The sequence below is a fragment of the Lissotriton helveticus genome, chromosome 1_1 (assembly GCF_964261635.1).
Source record: "Lissotriton helveticus chromosome 1_1, aLisHel1.1, whole genome shotgun sequence".
Taxonomy (NCBI): domain Eukaryota; kingdom Metazoa; phylum Chordata; class Amphibia; order Caudata; family Salamandridae; genus Lissotriton; species Lissotriton helveticus.
The window spans coordinates 829,410,748-829,434,441 of NC_136057.1; the positions used below are offsets into that span (position 1 = coordinate 829,410,748).

General features: G+C 46.1%; 1 protein-coding gene across 7 annotated transcripts in view; it reads right to left on the minus strand.

The window, feature by feature from the left end:
* Positions 1 to 23,694, minus strand: part of C1_1H12orf75 (chromosome 1_1 C12orf75 homolog) — a 338,893-nt gene that overhangs the window by 154,233 nt on the left and 160,966 nt on the right. For all 7 annotated transcript variants that reach the window (XR_013599065.1, XM_078655710.1, XM_078655690.1 and 4 more), the window contains exon 3: positions 15,822 to 15,857. Coding sequence is in view for 6 of the 7 variants with exons in the window: in XM_078655710.1 (XP_078511836.1) it covers positions 15,822 to 15,857 (36 nt within the window). In the remaining variant the exon portion in view is untranslated. The remainder of the gene's footprint in view (positions 1 to 15,821; positions 15,858 to 23,694) is intronic.

Here is a 23,694-nt window from a genome sequence, read left to right on the forward strand (position 1 = left end):
ACTTCTTTCACACCTCCGAAGAGGTCGAAACCTGGCTGGACAACGGGACGGACAAAAACACTGCAAGGCCAGCAGACCAGCCCCGAGCAAGAAGACAAAGAGGCCCTAAGCGGAGACGCAGAAACAGATCCCCTTCGCCACCAGCGGTTGGTACACAACAAAACGCGGGCCCACCCGAGGAAGAAATACGCCGGGAGCAACAGGAAGCACTACGAATGGTCACGGAACTCAGCAACTCACCGACCCAGCGCTCTTTACCGGCTACCAGCCCCAGGGCATTATTGAGCGATGACGAGGCAATATACGGAATACCGGACTCACAAGTATCCGGAGACTTACCAGACGTCACACCACAGACGGCGGACCTGTTTGGATAACAGATTGGCGTACCCTGACGCCTTTCCCTCCCCCCTTTATTTTTTCCCCCCATCCTTCCTGCTCGCTCTGACTGACCAGAAGGGGTAGCGTGCTGGAAGGAACACGACATCCGATGCTGATGGGCAACACGAGGGGAGGCCGAAGGAGCAGGTCGCCTCTTCTGATGCGCCCACCTGAGACGCAGTGAGTACATGCCGAGACTGGTCAAGCGCTGGCAGTCAGCCAGTGGACAACCACAGGTAACTTTCCTAACTGGGCTCACTGAACTGGGACCTTACAGTCCTGCATGGCCCGGCGGGCTCGTGTCGCTGGGGAACTCTGCAGACGGGTGCCCTGGGTGCCATGCCGACTGATGGACGCACTGCCGTGTCTGAAATGCGGCCTGCCAAGTGGTCAGCTGAGACAGCTGATTTCCCCCCCGCGTGAGGCAAAACACGCACCCGCGCTTTGTTTATTGATAGTGACTCTCTCGCCCCGCGTGATGGGCGGCGACCCCCCTGACTTGAATGTTAACTATCTCATTAGAGTGTTTGGACGACTGCACGTTCAGCAGCCGACCTTTTGGTATTATTCCCTGTTCACGTCCCCCCCCCTTTTCTAAGCTCTGCGGCGTCCACAAGTTGGTAACGAACTCATTGTATTCAACTTTGCGTCCCACAGGTACACGTGGAAATGTTGTTGTGATGGGAGATGGGAGGCTCTGTGGAGAGGCCGACGAGGCTGGAGGGGTGGGAGGAGGAGCTCCACTGATGACCTGTGATGACTACGGTTAAGATTTGCACATGGAATGTGCGTGGCATACACACCCTCGCATAGGTGCATGATCTACTCATACCTGAAGAGACACAAGGTCCAAATCGCATTCTTGCAGGAGACACATCTAACCACACCTGAGGTACACACACTGCGCAGACGATGGCGCGGACAACTTTACGCGACAGGGTTTTCCTCCTATGCGCGGGGTGTGTTGATATGGGTAAAACCAGGGATCCCGTTTGACGTTGAGGACTCCTATATAGACGGAGAGGGGAGGCTGGTGGTGGTGAAGGGGCGGCTAGACGGACGCCCGATGGTTTTGGCATCGATCTATGCTCCCAACACAGATCAACAGGGGTTTCTTACGAGAGTCTCGGCAGTTTTATCACCCTGGCACGGGACCCCCTGGATACTAGGGGGGGACTACAATTGCGTGCTGGACACTACGTTAGACCGCTCCTTCCCGCCATTACCCAATGCACCAGTAGTGGGCGCCATGAAGGCCCTTACGGCCTGGGCCACCCACTGGAACCTACAAGATGTATGGCGACACCGCAACCCAGGCACCCGAACATACTCATACTACTCAGGTGCCCATGACCTACACACACGACTAGATAGGTACATGCTCACTGAAGATTTACTCCCATTAGCGACTGACGCATATTACATGGGCCGGACGCATTCGGACCACAACCCCCACATGCTAGACGTCGCATGGGCAAATGCACACCCCCCTATCCCCACCTGGAGGCTGCAACCGGATCTCCTGTTGGACGCACCTTTCCGAGACTCGCTGTTCGCGCACATAGTACATTACTTTGAGGAAAACACAGGCACAGCGTCCACTCCCCAGATAGAATGGGACGCGTTCAAAGTGGTGATAAGGGGACAATGCCTGGGCACACAGGTAAACCTTAGGCGGCGAGTAGAGAAAGACCTTAAAAGAGTTGAGGCGGGGCTAATACAACACGAGCAAGACACAATGAGGGATGACGGAGCGGAGCTGCGGGCCGCACAGGCGATACATGAGAAACTGATAGAGAGGCTGCGTTGCCTGAACTATGCAGCCCATTCGGCACGCACCCATGATAGGGGAGATAAACCCGGCAAGTTGCTGACCTGGTTAATTAGCAGAGAGGAAAATACAAAACCAGTAACGGAAATACTAGGAGAGGAGGGGGTACTCCTACGCACACAACAGGAGATATATCGAGCGTTCACTGGTCACTATGACAAACTGTACCATTCTTGCTTACCAACCCCCGCTCCGAACACCGAAGAGTACCTGTCGCCGATACCACTACCGACTCTTAGAGACGCTCAACGTGATGAATTGGCGGCGCCTATCATGTCTGAGGAACTCCGGGTAGTTATTGCGGTGCTGTCCAACGGCAAATCCCCGGGCCCCGATGGACTCCCTGCGGAGTTTTACAAGGCATATCCGGATCTCCTGATCCCGGAATTGATCAACATGTACGGGGCGGCACTGGAAGACTCCTCATTACCACCCACCCTAAATGAAGCCACCTTGGTCTCCCTCTTAAAGCCCGGAAGGGACAGGACGCAGTTGGGTTCATACCGGCCACTCGCCCTTCTGAACACAGACTACAAAATATTAGCATCCACATTAGCCCGGAGGCTAGCCCCATACACGCCCACGCTAGTCCACGCGGACCAGAACGGCTTTGTACCCACACGCAGCACGTCGCAAAACATCCGCCGACTATTCAGGGTACAGGAATACGAGAGGACACCCTGGCCGCGATCGGGGTGTCTTGTACTAGATTTGGAAAAGGCATTTGATTCAGTGGAATGGCCATACCCCCGAGCAGTAATGCAGAAGAATGAACTAGGAGAGGCGTTCATAGATATGGTCAGCCTGCTCTATCAGACGCCCAGTGTACGGGTCCGGATTGGGGGCCTCCTGTCCGCTACCATACCAGTGAAAAGGGGCACGAGGCAGGGTTGCCCCTTGTCGCCGCTGCTCTCCTCCTTAGCGATGGAACCGCTGGTGGACCTGCTGAGGAGACAGGGCGCGGATTGGGATATTCCACTGATTGATAGCACGCACGCGGTCTCGCTATATGCTGACGACCTGCTCCTCTATGTCACGGACCTCACACAGATACCACAAGAACACAGACACCCTGCGAGAGTTCACGGCCCATTCAGGACTGAAAGTTAATTGGGGGAAATCCGGGGTCTACCCCTTTCACCCCGACATGCAGGAGTGTGAGGTGCGACTGGGTGGCATGTCACTGACCTGGCACGCAGGCACCTTCAAATACCTGGGCATCCACATCTACCGGTCCCCAGCGGATGTGCTGGAAGGCAACCTGGTCAGGGCCATCTCCTCACTACGAGCCCAAATGGCTTTCTGGAGCACGCTCCCACTGAATGTCCCAGCCCGAGTCACCCTGACGAAGATGATAGCACTCCAGAGCCTACTTTACTATTACTCTAACATACCGGTGTATGTTCCCAATCGGATCTTCAGAGAACTAGAAACCATGATCCGGGCGCTCATTTGGAACACCGGGAGACCCAGAGTGGTGCTGAAAAAGCTATACGCCCCAGTGACCATGGGAGGATTGGCGGTTCTTAACCAGGAGCTTTACTATCTTGCGGCGCAACTGCAGTGGGTGGTGGGCTGGCTCGCGGGGAGGAACCTGGCTGATACGGCCTCGGAGACACTGGCCCTGACCCACATCCGTGCGTTTGCGCTGTTCCATCCCCTAACTAGACCAGCCCGCGAAACACAGCTGCATCTGACGGTGGCACTCAAATGCTACAAACGTGCACTGGGACTCACGCGGGCAGCAGCCCCCTACGCTCCTGCGCTCCCGTTGCAGGGTATGCCCAGAGACGGGGGTGTGATCACTGCGACCATGCTGGAGAGATGGGAGCTAGCTGGGATAGAAACGATAACGGATCTATACAAAGATGGCGCCCTGATCCCGTTTGAGAACCTGGTTGCGGATACCGACTTACGAGCGGGGCAGTTCCTACTGCACGCCTCCATGATTCGGGAATGCACGAAACAATGGGGAGACATGACGGAGGAACCACAAACACACCTACTGATGCAGTACCTCCATATCATGGGAAATGGGTCCCACGTGATACATTGGCTGGCGCAGGCACTACAATCACACACGGCATGCACGCTCCAGCCACTAAGGGACAAATGGGCGGTTGACAGAGGGAGGGATTGGACAGACAAGGAATGGGAGCGGATCCTGGAAGGACCACGCAACATACCACGCAACTCGAGATTCAAAATCATACAATTCTACATCATGCATAGAGCTTACCTGTCCCCTGACAAAACTAACCGTTACTTTGCGCTGGATACATCCGGCTGCCCGCGTTGCTCGCTGCTGAATGCTGATCTTCTACACATGCTGTGGGCATGCCCCAGGCTGCAGACGTATTGGCAGGACGTGACAACACTTCTAACGAAAGGTGCAGGGGCGGAGCTTCGACATGCATGGGAGACTTGTGTGCTGGGGCTGTTCAAGAGGTCGAAACAGAATAAAGCTCATGCCAGGTTCTGGGATCTGGGATTGGTAGCCGCTAAAAGACTCATAACACGACATTGGAAGGACGCGAATCCTCCACAAACGAAACATTGCCGCACCTCGTTCACTTATTGGGCAATAGCAGAAAGCACGATACTCCGCAGGGAGGAGACAGCGGGACTGCGAGCCATACCGATCGCGCAGATTTGGGACGACCTCCTCCAGGCCTTCGGCGGAGCATGCCACGAAAAGGGAATTACATAGACATGAGAATTGCCCTGACAAGTACACACGGCAAGAATATAGAGAGGTGACCCACCTGGAAATTATAGAGACACAGATGGGCAGAGACACGCAGAAAACATAGCGAGAAGCTCACACAAGACGCAAGGACATTACAAGATGCAGGGACCTTGCCTGGCCCTTGCCTCCTCCCCCCGCCACCCCCCCTCCCCACAGGAAAGATCGCTCTCGCACCTAGCCGATACAGAATTACGACTCCCCGACAACAGCCACACCCCACCACCCACCCACCAAGCCGCGCACTCCAGGCCACGATTGCGAAACCTCCACGGCACGCATAGACACGGTACCTGACTACGGGACTCTGCTGACCAGAGCCGTACCGCAGTGCTCCTTTTCATTTGTGTTAGTTTTTGCCCCCTCCCTGATATTATTTACTTCCTCCCTTTGTTCGGAGGTTGGTTTTACAGACTGTTGCCCCCCAGTTGACAGCGCTGTAGTTTCAAGATTCGCAGGCACACTAATAGGAACATAACGCGCGGCGACACATACCTCACTACTCCGCTGACGTAAAACAACTGACATGATGCACTCTCAGATCGCAGCATCACCACATCAAACGGAGAGACTGGCCCACCCACAGAGGTCTCCCGTTAGGAAAACATTACTCCGTGACACTGAGTGTGGAAACGAGGGGTGCACAGTGGGTAGCGAGCTACAGATTGCGCCCCAAACACCATGATAAACCGGGTACTCTGGTGAGATAGAAGACGCCACATGCAGTGATATGTTACGAGGAAAAGCTAATTGATATAAATGTTGGTTTCTCCCATTAATGCTAACGGCTCAGTTATGTGGCGATTGAAATCTTTAGAATATTTGCTGTTCATAATCACATCTGTAATGCACATGCTAAACTGATTTATGCTTCCTCATTAAGAAATGCCTAAGTGATGTAACAATATATTGAACGATTAATAAACATATTTAAAAAAAAAAACAATAGGTTTCCTGTCACAGGGAGGTGGGTCCCCTCCCATACAGGACTAAGTATATTGGGCTGGAGTAGGGGTGCCAGCAGACAGCTTTGAAGGGCACATTTGATGCTCTCCTTGCATACTCTGGTTTGAGCCAATTCAGGGAGCCCTTGGCTGGACAAAGGACATAGGAGTATCCTCCCCTATGTCCAGCTACTCCTCTGGAAGGGACCCAGAGTAGTCCTAACCCCTTTCCTAGGGTACCTAAGGACTTACCTGTGGTGGGTCCTCAGAATCGACATGGGACAAGACTCAAGCTTGATACCACAGCACTCTTCAACCACCTGCACACTTGGATTTCCCCTGGAACCGAGACTGCATCACGGAAGACTCCTGCTGTTCTGAAAGTCTTCTTTGTCGCCGGTCTCTATGCTTCATCCAGGATCTTCAACAGACCTGAGGGGATCAAGGACACCTGAACTAATATTAACTTCAAGGGAGGAGTCACTCCCCTGTATCTGCAGGCACTGCAACAAAGATGACCCGTCTGCTGCTCCTGACTTACCACTGACTTCGAAAGGCTCAGCAACACAGGTGGTGGTTCTGCAACTCCCTTGAGACCTGAACTGTCCTCTCTGCAATTTTGAGGCTAGTATCCCTCACCGGAACCGCTGTGACCGAACCCCAGTGCACTGCGTGGACTTACCGTTGCAGAGGCTTGTTGGCTCTGCACTCCAGAGACCTTTGAGCTACAAGAATCTCCAGCATCCAGCACCTCCTTCTGCCAGGATCAGAATCCTCACCACATCCTCCGCACCGTAAGCCTTCAACTTTGGTGAGCTGCAGGTGGTCCTCTTGCCACTCCTGTGCCTTCATCCTGTGGGTCCTCTCAAGGGTCTTCTCCTGCTTCAGTGGGCTCCCCTTGAGGGGCCTGCTCTGACTCTCTAGCTTATAGTGAGTCCCTAGAACATTGCTGGTCCCAACGTTGCTCCTTCCTCACTTTCAACGCCTGATGCTGATGCCAAGGCTTGATAGTGCACCCGCCAGACACCTACCCCCTGGTTCTAAAATTCTGACGAGGGATAGCTTGCGCATGGCTCCTGATCTTCCTCAGCATAGCCTGGTCCTCACAGCTGCAGCAACAAGGTCACTATCATCACTCCTACAACATCGGTGGACATTGATCTTCCATGTCTCCTGGTCACCTCCGAGTGGCAAAGACTCTGTCCCCTCTGCTTGCAAGTTCTTCTGTTCAAGAACCCACCCATGGTTGGGAGTGCCAGATCCACCAGAAGTACTGGGGAAAGGATGTATCTACTCTAACCCGGATATGTCATGCACCCATTGAGGTCTCCCCCCTGCTTTGTCTTTTAAATATCTGGGAAGCTACGGATTTGTCAAGAACTGAAAGGATGTGGGTCTCTTTGGGCTGCATGGCGGTGAAGCGCAATATTGCCAGAACATGGAAGGGAGTGGTCAAGCCAAGATACACTGCCTAGGTGTCAGACATGGACTGGTGTATGCAAGCGGAGAGGGTTATCTATGAGAGCAGTGGATGCCCCTCCGAGCCTGTTGGAAGCCCGTCAGAAAGCCTGCTTAGATGTATTTCTGAACAACAATATCATAATTGGTCGGTCAGGAAGGAATCAGACTGGCATATTACAATTTGGTCAGAGCGGTTTCCAACCAAATTGTAAATAGGCCCTAAATTGTATTGTACTGTACGATTTGTTTAGCCCTCTCCTACCAGTCATGAAGCACCACTGAAGCAGCAGCTACAATTTCTGCCACGGTGAAGGCACACACAAACCTCAGATTAATCTATGCGTAATGATCTGGTAGCTTGGCACAAAGCAGAGAGGCTTAACTCAGAGGCAATGTGTATGGTATTTATGCAGCATTTTAAACAGTAATGAAGTGAAAACACCACAAGAAAAATCGCACTCAAATTTAGAAAAACAGAGTGCACATACCAGATACACAAACCAAGCTGGACCCATTGAGCAAAGTTCTTAATATCCTGGTTGCGAGCATTGCGAAATCTTGCATCCAAGATACGTCAGGCAGTGGCAGTTCCAAGAAGCTGCAAGGCAGCGATGTGAAGTCCTGCATCGTCATCGAGGATGCCATCCACGAGGGTTTGCACAAAGGGCTGCGACGAGGATGCGTCACACAGTGGTGGTTCTGGAGAATCTGGATTATGATGTGAGGTTTGATGTCAGGGATGCATCCTGCTCTGGCAGCTCTGAAGCGGAGCTGAAGGGAGATGTGTCTGTTCTGCACAGAGGACCACAGCTAATTTAGCAGAGCATCTTCATGCCCACTTTCAATGATCCAGTACTGTGGGGTAGGAACTTGCAGAGAACAGAGAGAAGGTGCTGGGTTCAAGGTGGTTGGCTCTTTTTCAGTACTGGAGGCCCTGATCAGGAGGCCATTCAACCAGCCTTTGAGTCACTCTAGTGGTCCAGGGATGAAGATGTAGGTCCAGTCTTTTCACTCAAAAAGCAGGCAACAGAGAAGCATTCCTTCTTGCAGAGCAGCACAGCAGTCCTGAGTATTTCACTGGTCCAGAGGTATACTGGAGTTGGATCTGAGGGTTAAATATGTATACCTTGTGCCCACTTTGAAGTAGGAGAAGGTTCTGTAAGTCTCCTCTCCCAGAGCTGCTACGACTCTCCTGGCTCCCTGCCCTGGCCCCAGCTTGTCGGGGTGGGAGTGCACAATAGACTACTGTCAAACCCTTTGTGAGTGTGCTTAGGCAGAGCCTTTGTGATGTTTAAGTGTGGTAGGTAATAGCTCCTCCCCCTTATCAAGTCAGAGATAGCTCATCCTGCCAACACCTATTTCTCCTTTGTCTTACTGTCTGGGAGAAATTCACAAAGACCTACTGCCAGCTACATGTAGTCGTGTGACCCAGGATACAGGTGGCAGACACCTAATGGTTGGGACAAAACAATGCCAACTTTCTAAAAGTGGTATTTTCAGCGTTAGGACTTAAAATCAGACCATTAAAGAGGGTTTTAAATTAAAATTCTTTAGATATCAATCTCCATATGCATGCCTTCTCCGAATTGAAAGTCATCACGTATTAAATGTAATAGGTTAAACCAATGTTATCCTAACCCTATGGTAGAAGTAGGCCTTGCAGTAGTAAAACATGAGTTTAAGAGCCCTTCATTATCAGGACAAGTAAAAGTTAAAAGCACCTGTCCAACTTTTTAAATACACTGCATTCTGCCCTATGGGCTGTTGATGGCCTACCTGAATGTGATATATCTATTAAAAAGGAAGGTTTAGGCCTGGCAAAATATTTATTTTGCTAAGTCGAAATGGCAGCTTGAACTGCATACACAGACTGCAATGGAAGACCTGAGACATGTTTTAAAGTTTACTTGAGTGGGTGGCACAAGGAGTGCGGCAGGCCCACTAATAGCATTTTATTTACAGACCCCGACCACATTGTAGTACTACTTCACTAGGGACGTACAAGTAAATCAAATGTGCCAAATGGTTATGAGCCAATTTTACCATGTTTAAGGTAGAGCTCACAAGCACTCCACAAACCTACACTCCTAACTGGTGCTAGAGTCCCAAAAGTGAAAAAAAAGTTCAGAAAACGAAGGGTGCAGGCAAAAGGTTTGGGGATGACCCTGCAGAAAGGGCCAAGTCCAACACCAGGCATACCACAAGACAGACTTTGTGGCATAAATTGTTACTATAAATACAAATAGAAACTGTGCCCAATCCATAACCTATCCATTTGGGTAACTTTATTAATTATGCTACCTCAGTGTTTTTGGCCTTCAAGTTTACAGAGGTTATACATCATGACCAATGTTACTCAATGTAACTTGTCTTGTGCCTTCCAAATGTTTGGGTTTAATTCTTTTCGAGTAATTTACTTAACAGGTCTTACAGGGCCTCTTCACAAAAGCAGAAATCCTTCTCTCTACCATTAGAGCAGACTTTTTCTTGCATACACAACTTCCTATTGGATAGCTTTAGATGAATGGCTCCCAAAGGATTGATCATACTACCATTGATTAGCTCCATCAATAGCTCCATTTGGTTCATTTTACACTTTTCCTTCTCCGATGAAGTCGAACAACTGCTTTCAATTATTCAATAAGCTATTCCTTTGGTATCTACTGTTTATCTAGAATGTATTTACTCAAGCTCTTAAGGGGCTATTGGGTTGCCCTTGGTTAGTACTACTAATGGCTCAAGATGATGGTATTAAGAAGTTACTATCCTTTTGCGAAGTCTGTTCTATACCCATGATGTATGGTGTGAGTCATCAATATAGTCTCAATTGTATTATCTTCTTTCCAGGTGGTGACGTGATTAATGCATTTTAGTGCCGAATTGTTCTCATTTCATTTTCGCTGTTCCCGTGGACATCCTGCACTCAACCAAAAACTCTGCTTTAGAAGCTTCATAATTACATATAGTCAACAGTGAAAGGAGACCGCTTTCCTCCATTCAAGATCCGTATGGGAACAACTTGAATAAGGCGCAAGATATTATCCCAATTTAAAATGCCAAAACAAACTTTAGATTTGTAATCAAGTTAAAAAAAAATGTTGCACATATTAGGACCCCCGGTCATATGGTAAAACTGACTTGTGCCCACTATGAGCAGGCTGCTGCCAACTAGGATGCCCTTGAAGACATTCTGACGGCCTGCTTTCTCTTGGGGTCTTTCCTATTTGTCACAAATACCGATGCTTGTTGGAACTTTTGCCCTTTAAACTGGATGGGAAGTAATTTTGAGCATTTACACATACTCAACAATCCAATAATACTGGTGCGCCCGAAGTTGACTCCCTTATATTAGAAGACTTACATATAAGACTTGCATCCCATAGCCTGAGCTTCATGATCTTGACTTGGTCCATCAAGGGAGAAGGATATTTGGGTTTTAGGCTACTAAAAGTCCATTTCAGATTGAACACTTGCTGGCAATTCTTCTCTCCTTAAAATGTGCATTGGGCATCTGTCTACTCATTTGTAGAGATAAAATGTACCATTTTATTGCCTACATTTACCATTTTAGTGCCTGATATCAAGTACCAGGAAGGTATTTCACCTTTGTAGGGCCCCAACTTACCGGACATGTTTGCCTGGAAGCATAGCTGCCCTGTTTTTTCATATTTTGCTTTACCTAATTTGTGTTCTTCTTACTGTGACGAATGGTCCTGCCCCCAGGCCAACACTCTACTGCTACTTCTGGAACATGATAGGATTCAGCCAAGGAATCTACATCAATACAAATGCAGTTTGTTTGTAATTGGCTCACACCTTCCGAACAGTTAAGAGTTTTTAGGGCTCTCAGCTGCATTCATGTTAAGGTGCAGGGCCTTTAAAACACATGATGGGAGCCTCACAATGTATAATGATGATGCAAGTGTCTGCTGCAATCCGGCTTGCAGGTCAAGCTATTAGATTGCATGTCAAGAGTTTGACTCAGCCAGTTTATGACTGTTAGATCAAATCTGCTGCAGGAGGTCCTGGTCCAGATTTCATTTGCTATTTCGCTTTGTTACTGACAAGCTGGTTGAATACTTTTTACTTATAGCAAAAAAATTCCCGTCATCCACTGACGAGTTCCATCTTTTGAAAATCAACAAGTTGAGGCTTATTCTGCAAGTCGGAAATGTTAATTGTCTTTTATAATGTCTAGCAATTCTTCTGATCAATGTGTGAGAAGGCCAATGAGTACACCATGAGAGCATTATTATTTCCTTTTATGCAGTTTAACAACAAATCTGCAGATTCCTTTGCGGCTTTGTACAGTCTATATGCAACAGTTGTCATCTGCCTTGGATAATTATGCAGACGACACGCAGCTTATTCTCTCCTTGGAGGGAGAGCAGTCAACCTCATTGGAGGCTTTCCATTGCTGCTTGCATGATAAGGTTCTGTAAGGTAATTCACTGCAGTTCAATGCAGGCAAAACTGAGGTGCTCTTCTGCTCGGCGGACAGGGTTCCCTCTGTGTTGCCCAGTAACTTCTGGCCTAGCGATATGTCAACCGCAGTGAGACCAGTGGATACGGTTTGCCACCTGGGCATCATGTTTAATAACAAGTGGACTATGAAGGCTCAGGTTACTTAGCTGCCTTGCAATTATCAGATCTTTGTGGAAAATCTTTCCTTTACTACCCCCCCCCCCCCCCCGGCACGGGCACTAGTTGCACAGAGTACAGTCTTGAGCAGATTGGATTATTGCAATGCCCTTCTGTTAGATTCTCCAAAATTTCTTTTGGATAGACGTCTTAGGATTCAGTCGACCGCAGCCAAAATTGCCTTGGGCTGGCCTAGAAGGTCCTCTTCCTCTCGGGCCCTGGAAGAACTGCATTGGCTCCTGCTGGGGCAGAGAATTCAGTTCAAGTCCCTTTGCCTAGTATTTAAAGCCCTGCACGGGTTGGGTCCTGTCTCTTTACAGAGGAAATTAGAGTGGTATGTTCTAGCCAGAAACCTCTGTTCCGCTTCGGCGAGATTAGTCAAGACCTCTAGGTTCAGGAAAGTCAAAGCGGGTGGCAGAACCTTTATGGTCGCCACTGCCAGACTTTGGAATGGGCTCCCTCTGGAATTGAGACAACTTAGTGATCTCCTTCTCTTCAGAAGAAGACTAAAAACATGGCTGTTTCCGAAAAGTTAGGGGCTGTTTTTCTGGGCGGTTTCCCCCCGTCGCTCTTTTGCACGTTCCCCACCATGTACTCTGAGTTTGCCAGCGCCAGGATGCCTGTTGGGTGAGAGAGCGCTTTAGAAATGAAATAAATAAATAATATTGCCATGTTGAAGGGCTCTTTAATTTGATTTTTTTTCATGCTGGTATCTTTCAGAAAGAATGCAGTGGCTGAAGGAGCCAGTGATGCTTGTGGGATTTGTGAGAAGAAAAGGTCAACTATGGTCCTTCCTCAAAGAGAAGGATTCAATACCCTCTAGTGTTTTGCTTCCAGATTGAAAATGAACTGATTGGAGACCTTTAGCCCCTTCCCTGCTGGGCACATTCCCCCGCTGTGCTGGGGAGAGGGGGCGTGCGCACAGCGCCCAGGTGCTCATGACGAGCTCAGCCCGTCATGCAGCACAGTGCTCGTGTGCTCATCACACCAGTTTCTTTAGAACGTTCGCACCGCAGGGGAATTAGCCCAGCATGCGAGCGTTCTAAAGGCCATGACGAGCTCAGCTCATCATGAGTACCGGAGCTCATGGCTCAAGACGAGCTGAGCTCGTCATGAGCATGCAAGGGGTTAAGCTTTAATCAATAAAGGCTAGACAATGAATGTCACTAGCCAATTTGTCACCTCAGATGGATTTTGCAGGATGTCATGGATTAGTGCCTTAACCTAAAATATCTTTCCCCCACGGGTAAGGAGGTTTGGGGATTTCTCTCATCACAGTAGCTTTGTAGAGGTCAGACAGCCCAATTAATGCAAATGTCAGACTTGCCCACAGACATAAGCATATACCTAGATCTTCATTACAACTTACCTGTGATGCCTGTTTCGACTTGTACAGGAGTTTTCAGCAAAACTGGGACACCAATTTTAGTGGGAATACCTGGACCTCTGGATTGGGTCACTGACATTTCACCAGGACAAACCCGTTTGGGTAAATGGTATATATAGTTTCCCTGGAAAATGTCTGTACTGTGGAAAATGCATTGGCCCACTGTTGGGGTTACTACGAGGTTTCTTTTTTATGTTAAAAAAACATTTCCACATGAATTAATTTCCCTTATTTACCCAGCAAAAAACAGGATTGTTGCATTCACTATCCTACGCCTACTGAAACACTTTCCAAATGAACAATTTGGCTGCACGATTAGAAGTGCTGGCAAGTCATTGCAAAAACTACCACTTTCTGAGACTTCACACTGCCTGCACCAGGACACTCTCCAGGCAACACACACATCATTACTCATAGATATAACCATTGTAGAAAAATAAATCCACAAGTCTTGTCAATTTTCTGTATTCGTATGTCACGTCTGTGATTCTACCTAAATTTAAAATCAGCAGTTGCTACACTTGGAAGTCGGGATCCGAATTTGTGTGTTTTTGCCAGTTTTCTACACATAAGTTACACTTTCACGCAGGACATTTGCGACTTTGACTCGGAAGGAGATACAGTTCAATGCCTAAAATCTAAGGTGAACAGCTATTAATTTTTTTCCTGAGGACGTGTAGCTTAACCATTAGGTTTTGGTTATCCTTTTCAGTCTGGAAGAGTTTAGCTTTTAATTTTTCCCTGAGCCTGGGGAGGTCATTACACAAGAGCTAAGTGCAGACAAGCTGGCGATCTGCTCCATGAAGTACTAAAAGGCTTGGCCTGTACTACAGAGCAGCCAGTTGAGCTTAGGGTTTTGCTTACGAACATGTATGAGGCGATGGCTACATTTCCTTTATAAAATCCTGATGAGACAGCTATTGTGTATTATACTGATCACAATTCAGGGCATGTTATTCCGTATATTTGAAATGTAGTCAATATTTTACTATAGTGATTTACTCACAGAAGGGAAAAGAGAGATGCACCCTGGTTTAATTGTTCCCCCAGTTAGATCATATATTGTATTAATTAAAAGTATTATGTTGCTTTGAGTCCAACGGATGGTTCATTATATTCTTGTGAGATCCTTCACTGCCTCATTCTCCCTAGTGTCTGGTCAGCCGGACTATCCCTTATTCCTAGGAGCAGAGCCTATATCTACCTCAAATAGTTCAGGGCTGCCGTGGTCATTGGCAAAGGTTACCTCGTCTCTTGTGAGTGTTGCCATCATAACATTAGTACGGCACACCTGCAAACCCTTCTAAAATGTGGGATATGTTCTTCTACCCCTCCATTTGAAGACACTGCATGAGATTTTTATTGCAAGAAACTGATGTCAGAAGAAAGTGTCCCCATAATGGGAAGTACTAGGGCTGAGAAGAGTTCTTTGAAAATCGGTAATTTCAGTGGTAACCTCAGAACCTTGGCTGGGAACAAAGATATTTCGTAATTCCACTCTATGACCAGACCTCAGTTTGCCTCCAGTGCAGAACAGTCACAAGAGCACTACTAGGGCTGTCCAACGCAGCCATTGGCGAGGTGAGCTCTCAAAAACCTAATCTTAAGTAGGGGGTTGATAGAACTCACAGAGTTACTTATAAAAAGTTCTGCGAGCGGTGGAATTTTGGCACGTTTGGCTAAATTTTAGCACTTGGAGCTTGTTCCATGCTGTAAAATCAGTGCAAACTGCACCGCACAGTGCACCAGAGGGAACTGCTTCTTTCTGCCGCTTGATTTGAGTGGCAGTTTTCCCAACACTAACAGTAGTGACCTGTCGCAACCGCCTGCATTGAGAATTCTCGCCGGGTGGCGTTCTAGCACTCGAAAATTGGGCTAGGGGATGCAAATTCTTGCACGCCAACTTAAGGTTGGAAAGCCACGTGTGAGGAAAAACTCCACTATGTGGTGGTTGGCAGAGTTTTAGCGGAACTCCTCGCTCCAAGCGGAGAGGCCAAATCTCCCCGAACTCCACCAGTGGAGTGCAATTTTCTGCCCTCCTCTAATCTTAAGACAGTAAACACCTCCCATTGTCATCTGCTTTTGGGATGAGCTGTCCAATCTTTGACAAATAAAGAACAGTTTTCAAATACCAAGCGAACCACTCAAAAAATGGGTCAACACCTGCTCCTGAGTAACATTGGTCAAATGAGTCAGGGCGGGACACCAACAATAGTGTGCTACTCCAACTAACAGAGGACTAATGGGAAATTGAAACATACTCACACCGCTCAGTGGAAGCAGCTACCAAACATTTCCTCTTGCCATTTACTCAATACATTTTAGGATTAGAATTTAGGCATTTATGAAGACGTATTTTTTGTCATCCCAAAACATTTTTTATTCTTGATTGCTGTTAATAATCTATACAAACAATGACATATTACAGACCTCTTTTGGTGATCTTCGGTTGGTGATTCTTCTGTGCTGTAAAACAGAACATATACCTATCAGGACTAAAAAGAATTGTCTTAACCTTCAAAGACAACTTCGAGTGTGGACACATCCAAAGGGCACGTGTGAATTTCTTTCTTACGATAGCAAATTTGTGTGCCAAGCAAAGTAAGCAGAACTATGCCTTTAAAAAAAACCACGAAAACAAATTATTTAGGCGCTTTAAATGGGCAATTATGTCTGATACAGAGTATCTGCCCTTCATTAATTCAGTGGCGGCCGCCACAAAGAGAAGGTGGGGCGGGTGTATGGGGCACGGGAGTGGGAGCACACGGGGGTTTAATAATACTTTTTTTTAAAAATGACTTGGAACTCCCGCCCACCTGGTCCTTCCTAGTCCCAGCAAGCACTGGGGCTGCAACACGGACTCCCTGCAATCCTGGTGCTGCTCTCATACTATGAAAGTAGAGTGGGGATTGGCCTGAGTGAGCTGGACAAAAGCTCCGCTCAGACCAGGGAGTCGTGGGAGGTTTCTTCAGCCCGGCTGTTTAATGTAGCCGGGCTGGAGAAACCTAAGTGTGTATGTGTGTTTTGGTCGGACTGAAACGGCTGGCCAAACACGTACTGCAGTGCATTGCAGGGGCATAAGTTACAGTTCGCTTAGGCAACTATAACTGCTGAATTAATTTCTATGGTTTTGTGTGTGTGTAAAATCTGAACCCAACTATGTCCCAATAACCTTTGTTTTTCTTAGTGATTTTCACCGTTTCGCTTTTTAATATAAATTGTACTGCAATTTCACCTAAAAGTTCAATTTAGTAATATAAATTTTTACAAGTTTTAAATACATTTTATTTACTCATCATACATATTAAAACTAGCTGTAAACAAACAAATAAATAAACTTTTTACAAATACAAAAGAAGTCTTTCTCGGTTTTGTATTAATTTTATGGATTTGCGGATCTGCTGCGATGCCACCATGAATGTGTGCACCCATCCACATTGAAAACCATACCCTACATCAGTTATTTCGGTTTTACATCTGTCGGGAGACAGTCTCAGAAGCACACCTCCATCCTATTATAGCCTTTCCATCAAAAGAAGAGATTCAAAGGTAAGGATCTCTTCTGCTGAAGACAGAAGAGAACAGAAAGAACAGGACGAAGAAGAAGACTTACTACCTCCAAAGAATTCCTCCAATGTTTGTACATATTGCTCTCTCCCTTCAGGAGAAAAGCAAGTTCATGAAAAATGTGCCCACTGCAATCTATGCAGCAAAAAACTGTCAACAGGTGCTGTGAAGAAGTGTTCACATGGCACATCCTCCGTTTGAAACACCTAAAAACCAAACATATAAGGATGTATCATAGGATAAGGGAAAGGTAAAGGGAAAGGGAAGGTGGTGCATCACCATCATCTGTTGGAATATCTGTGGGACCTTTACCACCTGAACAAATACTTAACCATCTCCACACTTTCACCAAAACTGTAAGACATGGTCACTCATTGTGCCAAATGCCATATTGCAGTTGAACTAAATTTCATCTGTTGCCCAGTTTATGGATGCTGTCAAGCAGCATAATTCTGAATATTTTTTCCACCTCATCCTTCCATCTTCTGTTACTCTTTAAACACAAGTAGACATCTGAAAAGTAAATATAGAATACATTTATCTTGGCAATACATACTTTAAGCAAGTGAGTAGCTACATAAGTGGTTATATCAATGTTTAAGAATCTGTGCAAGTGTCTGAGTATGGGTGTATGAATGGGTACGTGAGAGGCTGTATTGGTGGGTGACTGGGTGTGCGTGTGATTGAGCGGATATGTGAGTGAGTATCAATGCCTCTGTGGCTGTGGGTGTGTTACTGGATGTGCAAGTAGCTGTGTGGCTGGGTGTGTTTGTGATTTAGGAGTGTCTAAATGGGTATGCAACAGGCTGGATGGATTGGTAACTAGCTGTGTTAGGTGTTTGGGTATGAAACTGTGTGTGCAAGTGGCTCTATTAGTGTTGGATACATAAGTGTCATGTGTGAATATATGTGCAAGTGTCTCTGTCTGCTTTATGTGTGTGTGGCTGTATGGTTTTGTAAAGAAGGTATGTGAGTGGCTGTATGGGTAGGCGACAGTGTATAACTGGGAGTATTGGTGTGTATGTAACTGACTGAGTGCTGGGTACATGAATAGGTGTCTGAGAGGGTGTGACAGTGCCTGTATGGGTGTGTGAATGACTATTTAAAGGGATGCATAGTTGAGTAACTGGGTGTGTGAATGGTTTTATGAGTGTTCAACTAAGTGTGTCAGTCACTGTCTGGCTATGTGAGTGATGGGTACATAAGTGCTATTGTGTGAGTGTAACTGGTTAAGTGCCTGCCTGACTAAGTGGGTGCAAATTACATACTGTTAACTTCCATACTATAAGCAAGCACTCACATCTAAATTTCTAAAACATTCATTCATAGTGGCTTAACAAAATACTTATATTTTCAGTATAGCAATTCCGCTTCATCCTTGGCTGATTACTATATTTGTAGTTAATGTTCTTATCTAAGCTCCCTTCTATTGTACCTTTTTTCTGTAGTGTCTGGAAGCTACACATTTATTTTCAACATATATACACACAGTTTTTCTTTCATATATTTCTTATAGTACAACCTAATTCACATGCCTGTAAAATCTGCTTGCTGTTGTCCAACTTTTATATTAATATCTGCTAAAATCTGTTTTCCACTGCAAATCTCAAGTCAGAACCACTGATTTATCATTGCGTTCAAGGCAGCCCCCCGTGTGGTCTGAGGCGGATCTGCGGATTCACATGAAAGCCCTTAAAAGCATTCAATAATCTGCTGTTAAAGCTTTTCATTTCAGTTGACTTTTGTAAAATATTGTCAATTACAAGACATACACTCCCTACTGAACAATTTATGTACACCAGCCTGCTTTTCAGTACCATGCTGCAGTCTCTTTTGTTCCCTTCCCCCAACACTTTTACCTCTAATTCCAGGATAACCATGTTTCCAATAGTTTCTGCCTATCACCAGTAGGTGAAAGGTTCACAAGACTTTCTCTAAACAGCATAGTAGCTTCACATTATCTGTAGCAGGTGTGGTTGACTTATCAATTCCAAGCATATCCCTAACAACATACCGTTTTTTTATTTTTCCAAAGACACTCACAGAGGAGGTCACTACCTAGTTTTAGTTCACTGCACATCTCTACAATCCAATCAAATATTGTCTTTTATATTTTACTTGTTGTCCTCTATTTTAGCTGTCTTTCATCTTCAAAACTGCCTCCATCTGTTGTAGTCTTTTCCTGAGTGCTACTCTTGTTTGTCTCGAAAATGGTCAGAGTCTGGAGAGTGGGCCAACGTTTTGTGTTTTGGGCCAGGGAGAGCACTGGAAACAGTGACAGTGACCTAGGTTTATCTAATGTGTACATTACTTGGGTTCCCATTTCAACAGCCTAGAGATTGGCACACAAAGCCACTGATGAAGGAGCTTCATTGGCTCCCAGTGGCACAGCGATCCAGGTTTAAAACCAACTGTATTATCTTCAAAGCGATCCCCAGAAAAGGTCTCAAATACCTATCCACAAGGATGCACAGATATTCTCCAAAACGCAACCTCATATCTGTGCAAATGAATTTACTGGTGGTACCGAGATTCAAATGCAAAAGGATGGGAAGGTCACGATTCTCCATGCAAGGATCCCAACTTTGGGACTCTATGCCCATTGGAATCAGACAGGGAGCAAATTACATGCGTTTTAGAAAAAAGTTGAAAACATGGCTATTTACTCAAGCCTATAGCTAGGTGTGGACTCCGATAATGGTGGTTACTAACTCAGCACCAAGAGACCTGTTTGTGTTGCACGCTCTATAAATCTCCCCTAACATAACATAAATGCATCCTGTTCTATGATTAGTGATCTAAACACCATAAACAAAAAGGCTCTTTTCAGAGGCAACCCTTTTCCCAATCACTGAATTTTTTGTTTTAAATTTTTTTCTAATTTCTCCCTGAGATACGTGGATCTGCGGAGTATCCCCAGCCAAATAAGGGGTCTGCTGGCTATTCTGCAGGTGGATTTGCGACAGTTCCACACATCCGCTGCTAACCAAAGCCCACATTTGATACAAATCAAAAGATATTTAATACAGTGGGTGTGTGAGTGGTTGAATGGGTGGGTGGGTGTGTAAGTGTGTGTGTGGGGGGGGGTCAGTGGGTGTGTAACTTGGTACTCAGTCTCTGAGTGGATGAATCTTTGACCGTATGGGTGTGTGAGTGCCTATATAGATGTCTGAGTGGGTTGGTGAGTGTCTGTATAGATATTTGAGTGGGTATGCAAGGAATTTTCTGGGTCTCTGAGTGTGTGAGTGGCTGTACAGGTATGTGAGTGGGCAAGTGCGTGTGTGATGATTGGGTGTATAACTGGGTGTGTATGTGGCTGTGTGGGACTGAGTCGATCTATCAGGGGCTATATGGGTGTATGAGAGAGTGTGTGAGTGACTGTTTCTCAGTGTGAGTGGGTGTATGGTTGTGTGAGTGGGTCTATGAGTGTGGATGTGTTTTTTCAATTGGATTCTGAATCGACAGAGGGATTAAAATGAGGGCTGTGCTGAGCACCACATGGATCGGATGATTCTTGCACGCCCCAAAACATTTTTGGGGACCATTTCTTGCCCATTGGGGTCTCTCACAGACCCCAATCAGTCCCATAGGATCAAGATACCTCCACCCTGACACCTTATAATATATTTAGATTGTATTCCCACCACTGGTAAGCATATAACCATACACAAAATTGCAGCCAAAACCTTTCTCTTGGGTTGTGGCCAGCCACTCACGGCCTTGCTGTTGGCACGTGGATATGTAGCTCCACCACAGTGGATCTGTGTCTCTAGATATACATACATCTGTTTTCTTTAATAACTCCAAAACTACAGAACAGATATACCCCAAATTACAAAAAGCAATCTTTCTGTGCCAAGATCTAGCTTTCTGTCAAATTTGGCGTAATTCTGTTCACCAATTCAGGCTGTAGTCATGTCTAAAATCTCAATGGGAAATTGCATTAGGAAATAGCGTTTTACCCCCCGCCCCCTTTTTTTCTAGGTCCTGCTTGACGCATCACCCCATAACTTTCAAAACAGCAGCAGTAGTGAGTGGCTAAACTAGTTTTTGATATTTTGTGAAGATTCATCAAACAACGCAAAAAGTTATTAGCAAAACAAAAAATGCTGTCTCTATGGAAACTAGGTCCTAAGTATAACTACCCAGTAGGATGAATATATATTAAAAAAAACTACAACGTATAAATTATAGAGCCAGATACTATCCAACAAAAATTTAAACCGTGTTAATCACAGAGATTTCCCTCTGCATCAGTCACATCATGTTTTGATAATGTTTATACACACTTTAGTAACTTTGCCCTAAAGAAAAGGAAAAACAAGCATTTGCAATGCAATAGGTCTTGTATTTGCGAGAGTTTGTGCCATTGACATTGTAAACGACACTGCCTTTTATTTATGTGTTTTGAAAACCTGCAAGTGGTGCGCGTAAACACACACTTTGTAGGTTTTCTTAACACATATATAAAATGCATTGTCATTTACAATGCCATGTTGCATTGCAAATGCTTTGGGCACGTTCACGCTACATAAAACGGCTATAAATATAAATAAATACTATAACATTGCTGTGCCCCTTACCATGGCTGCAGGGTATGCAGTGCTGTGAACATGGTAGAAGTGCTTTGCCCGTGGCTGCAGGGCGTGCAGTGCCCCTTCCTGTATCGGCAGGGCATGCAGTGCCACCCCACGTGTACCCAATCTGCTGCTCTGGTCCGGGGCTGGGATCTGCTGGCCTCTCGTTCGTTGGGGATCTTCAAAGAGAACCTGTTCTTCCAGTCTGTGTCTCAGCCACCAGTGAAGGGGAGGGGCAGGGGCGGGTGTTAAATATCCCGGTCTGCTGGGGCTTGTGTTTACTGCCGGAGAGGAGGCGCAGAGCCAGGGGAGCAGCTGGAGACAGGGGCCACTGGAGCACAGGTACTCCAGATTACAACTTCAGTGCAGTGGGTTTAAGGCACCATTGTTCGGAATGAAAGTTACTTATGTACGCATCCACGTGCGTGCGCTGAGTTTGTTTTCTGGAGACCACGGAACGCGACAGCCTAAGCAGCGACGGTCACGCCATATGTTTAAAGAAAAAGCTGCTTTTGTGTTGGAAAGTGGACTAAGGTGAAAAATACGCAGCGCCCAGAATGTGTCTAACTGCCAGTGAAGCAGGCATGGTGAGCTGCTCTCTACCGGCTTCCGTGGGGGTCGTGGGCGAGTCCATGGTGTAGCCGAAGAAGGAAGACGAGGAGACCCTAAAAGAATATAGTGCTCACCAGCCACAGATGAACACACAAAAGCAGATGAAAACTTTAGTTAGGAGGTGCTGCTTCCGGAATAAACGGAAGTGAGTATCGGAACAGCAGCCAATGAAAAGCCTGATAAGAAGAGCAATGCCAGAGTTAAACCAATGGCAAGCAGCAGTAGAAATTACCTTGAGTTTCACCCAACATACTGATACTATCCAACAAAAATTTAAACCGTGTTAATCACAGAGATCTCCATCTGCATCATTCACATTTTTTGATAACATTTATACACACTTTAGTAACTTTGCCCTAAAGAAAAGGAAAAACAAGCATTTGCAATGCAATAGGTCTCGCATTTGCGAGAGTTAGTGCCATTGACATCGGAGAGGCAGCGCATGCGCTGCTCTATGCAAGACCTAAAAAGAGAAGCATGTATCCGGTGAGAGAAAGACCACCACATGGGCTATACTGCAGGTTGATCTCCACCCACAGGTACAATGAAGGGAGCTCTCTTGAGAGAACAGTCAGTTCCCCCTTTGTTGATACAATTTACTTTGAGCAAGTCTAACAAACATATACTAGAATATAACCCTGGGTGACTAGACTATACACATTCATTTTCGATTTACGCTGCTTTTTTCCACTACAGACATGTAGGTATTTCATGTTTTAGAGCATGAATAATACAACGATTTTTGCAAGCTTTTTTCACTGTTGTCCAATTTGCTGGGGTCACATAGTCCTCTAAAAGGGGATTTTATATTTCACATCCACCCCAGTGACTGCGGAGGCTTCCCCATTTAATCGGAAAAGCAGCTTACCTCTAAAATTACCACCTCTGCCTAACCAATTTTTAACCCCCGCTTCTTAGTTATCATGAATTTTATGTGTGTCAATACTGCGACCGTGATATGTCACGGCCTTGCCAGTTTACAGTGTCCCCCAGTTTTAAAACATGTTTTGTTTAGATGTCTCAGCATGGCACATCAAGCATTTTACAACCATGGACTTATTTACCTACATTAAAACACCTTCATTAGCATTGTTTAAGATAGAACTCATTTGAATCCCAAAACTATGAACGGCTGAGATCAGCAGTACAGCGTGGCGTACGCATACAACCATACTCTGGAATCCATTGCCAGGTTAGATGGAAAGAATTGAGCTATTTAAAATATCATAAAAGCTTTGAATTCTAGGCTGTTTTGCAATTATCCTGTACTGTAAACGCTCTCCTTATATAAATGTAGTCTCACTTGTTATACATCTTAGTAGTACCCTAACCCCGGAAATGTCCCTTTGGGTCGCAGCTGAGCTCAACAACACTCAAATCAAATATAATGGGTTAAGCCCCAATTCTGTACAGATTTGCAGCATAGAATAATGTGTCATGTATTTCTTATTTATGCGATTTTATATAGCGCGAACTTTACCCGAAGGTGTCAGAGCGCTTTACATAAGAACCAGTTTAGAAACATAAGGACTTTAGATTATATGCGT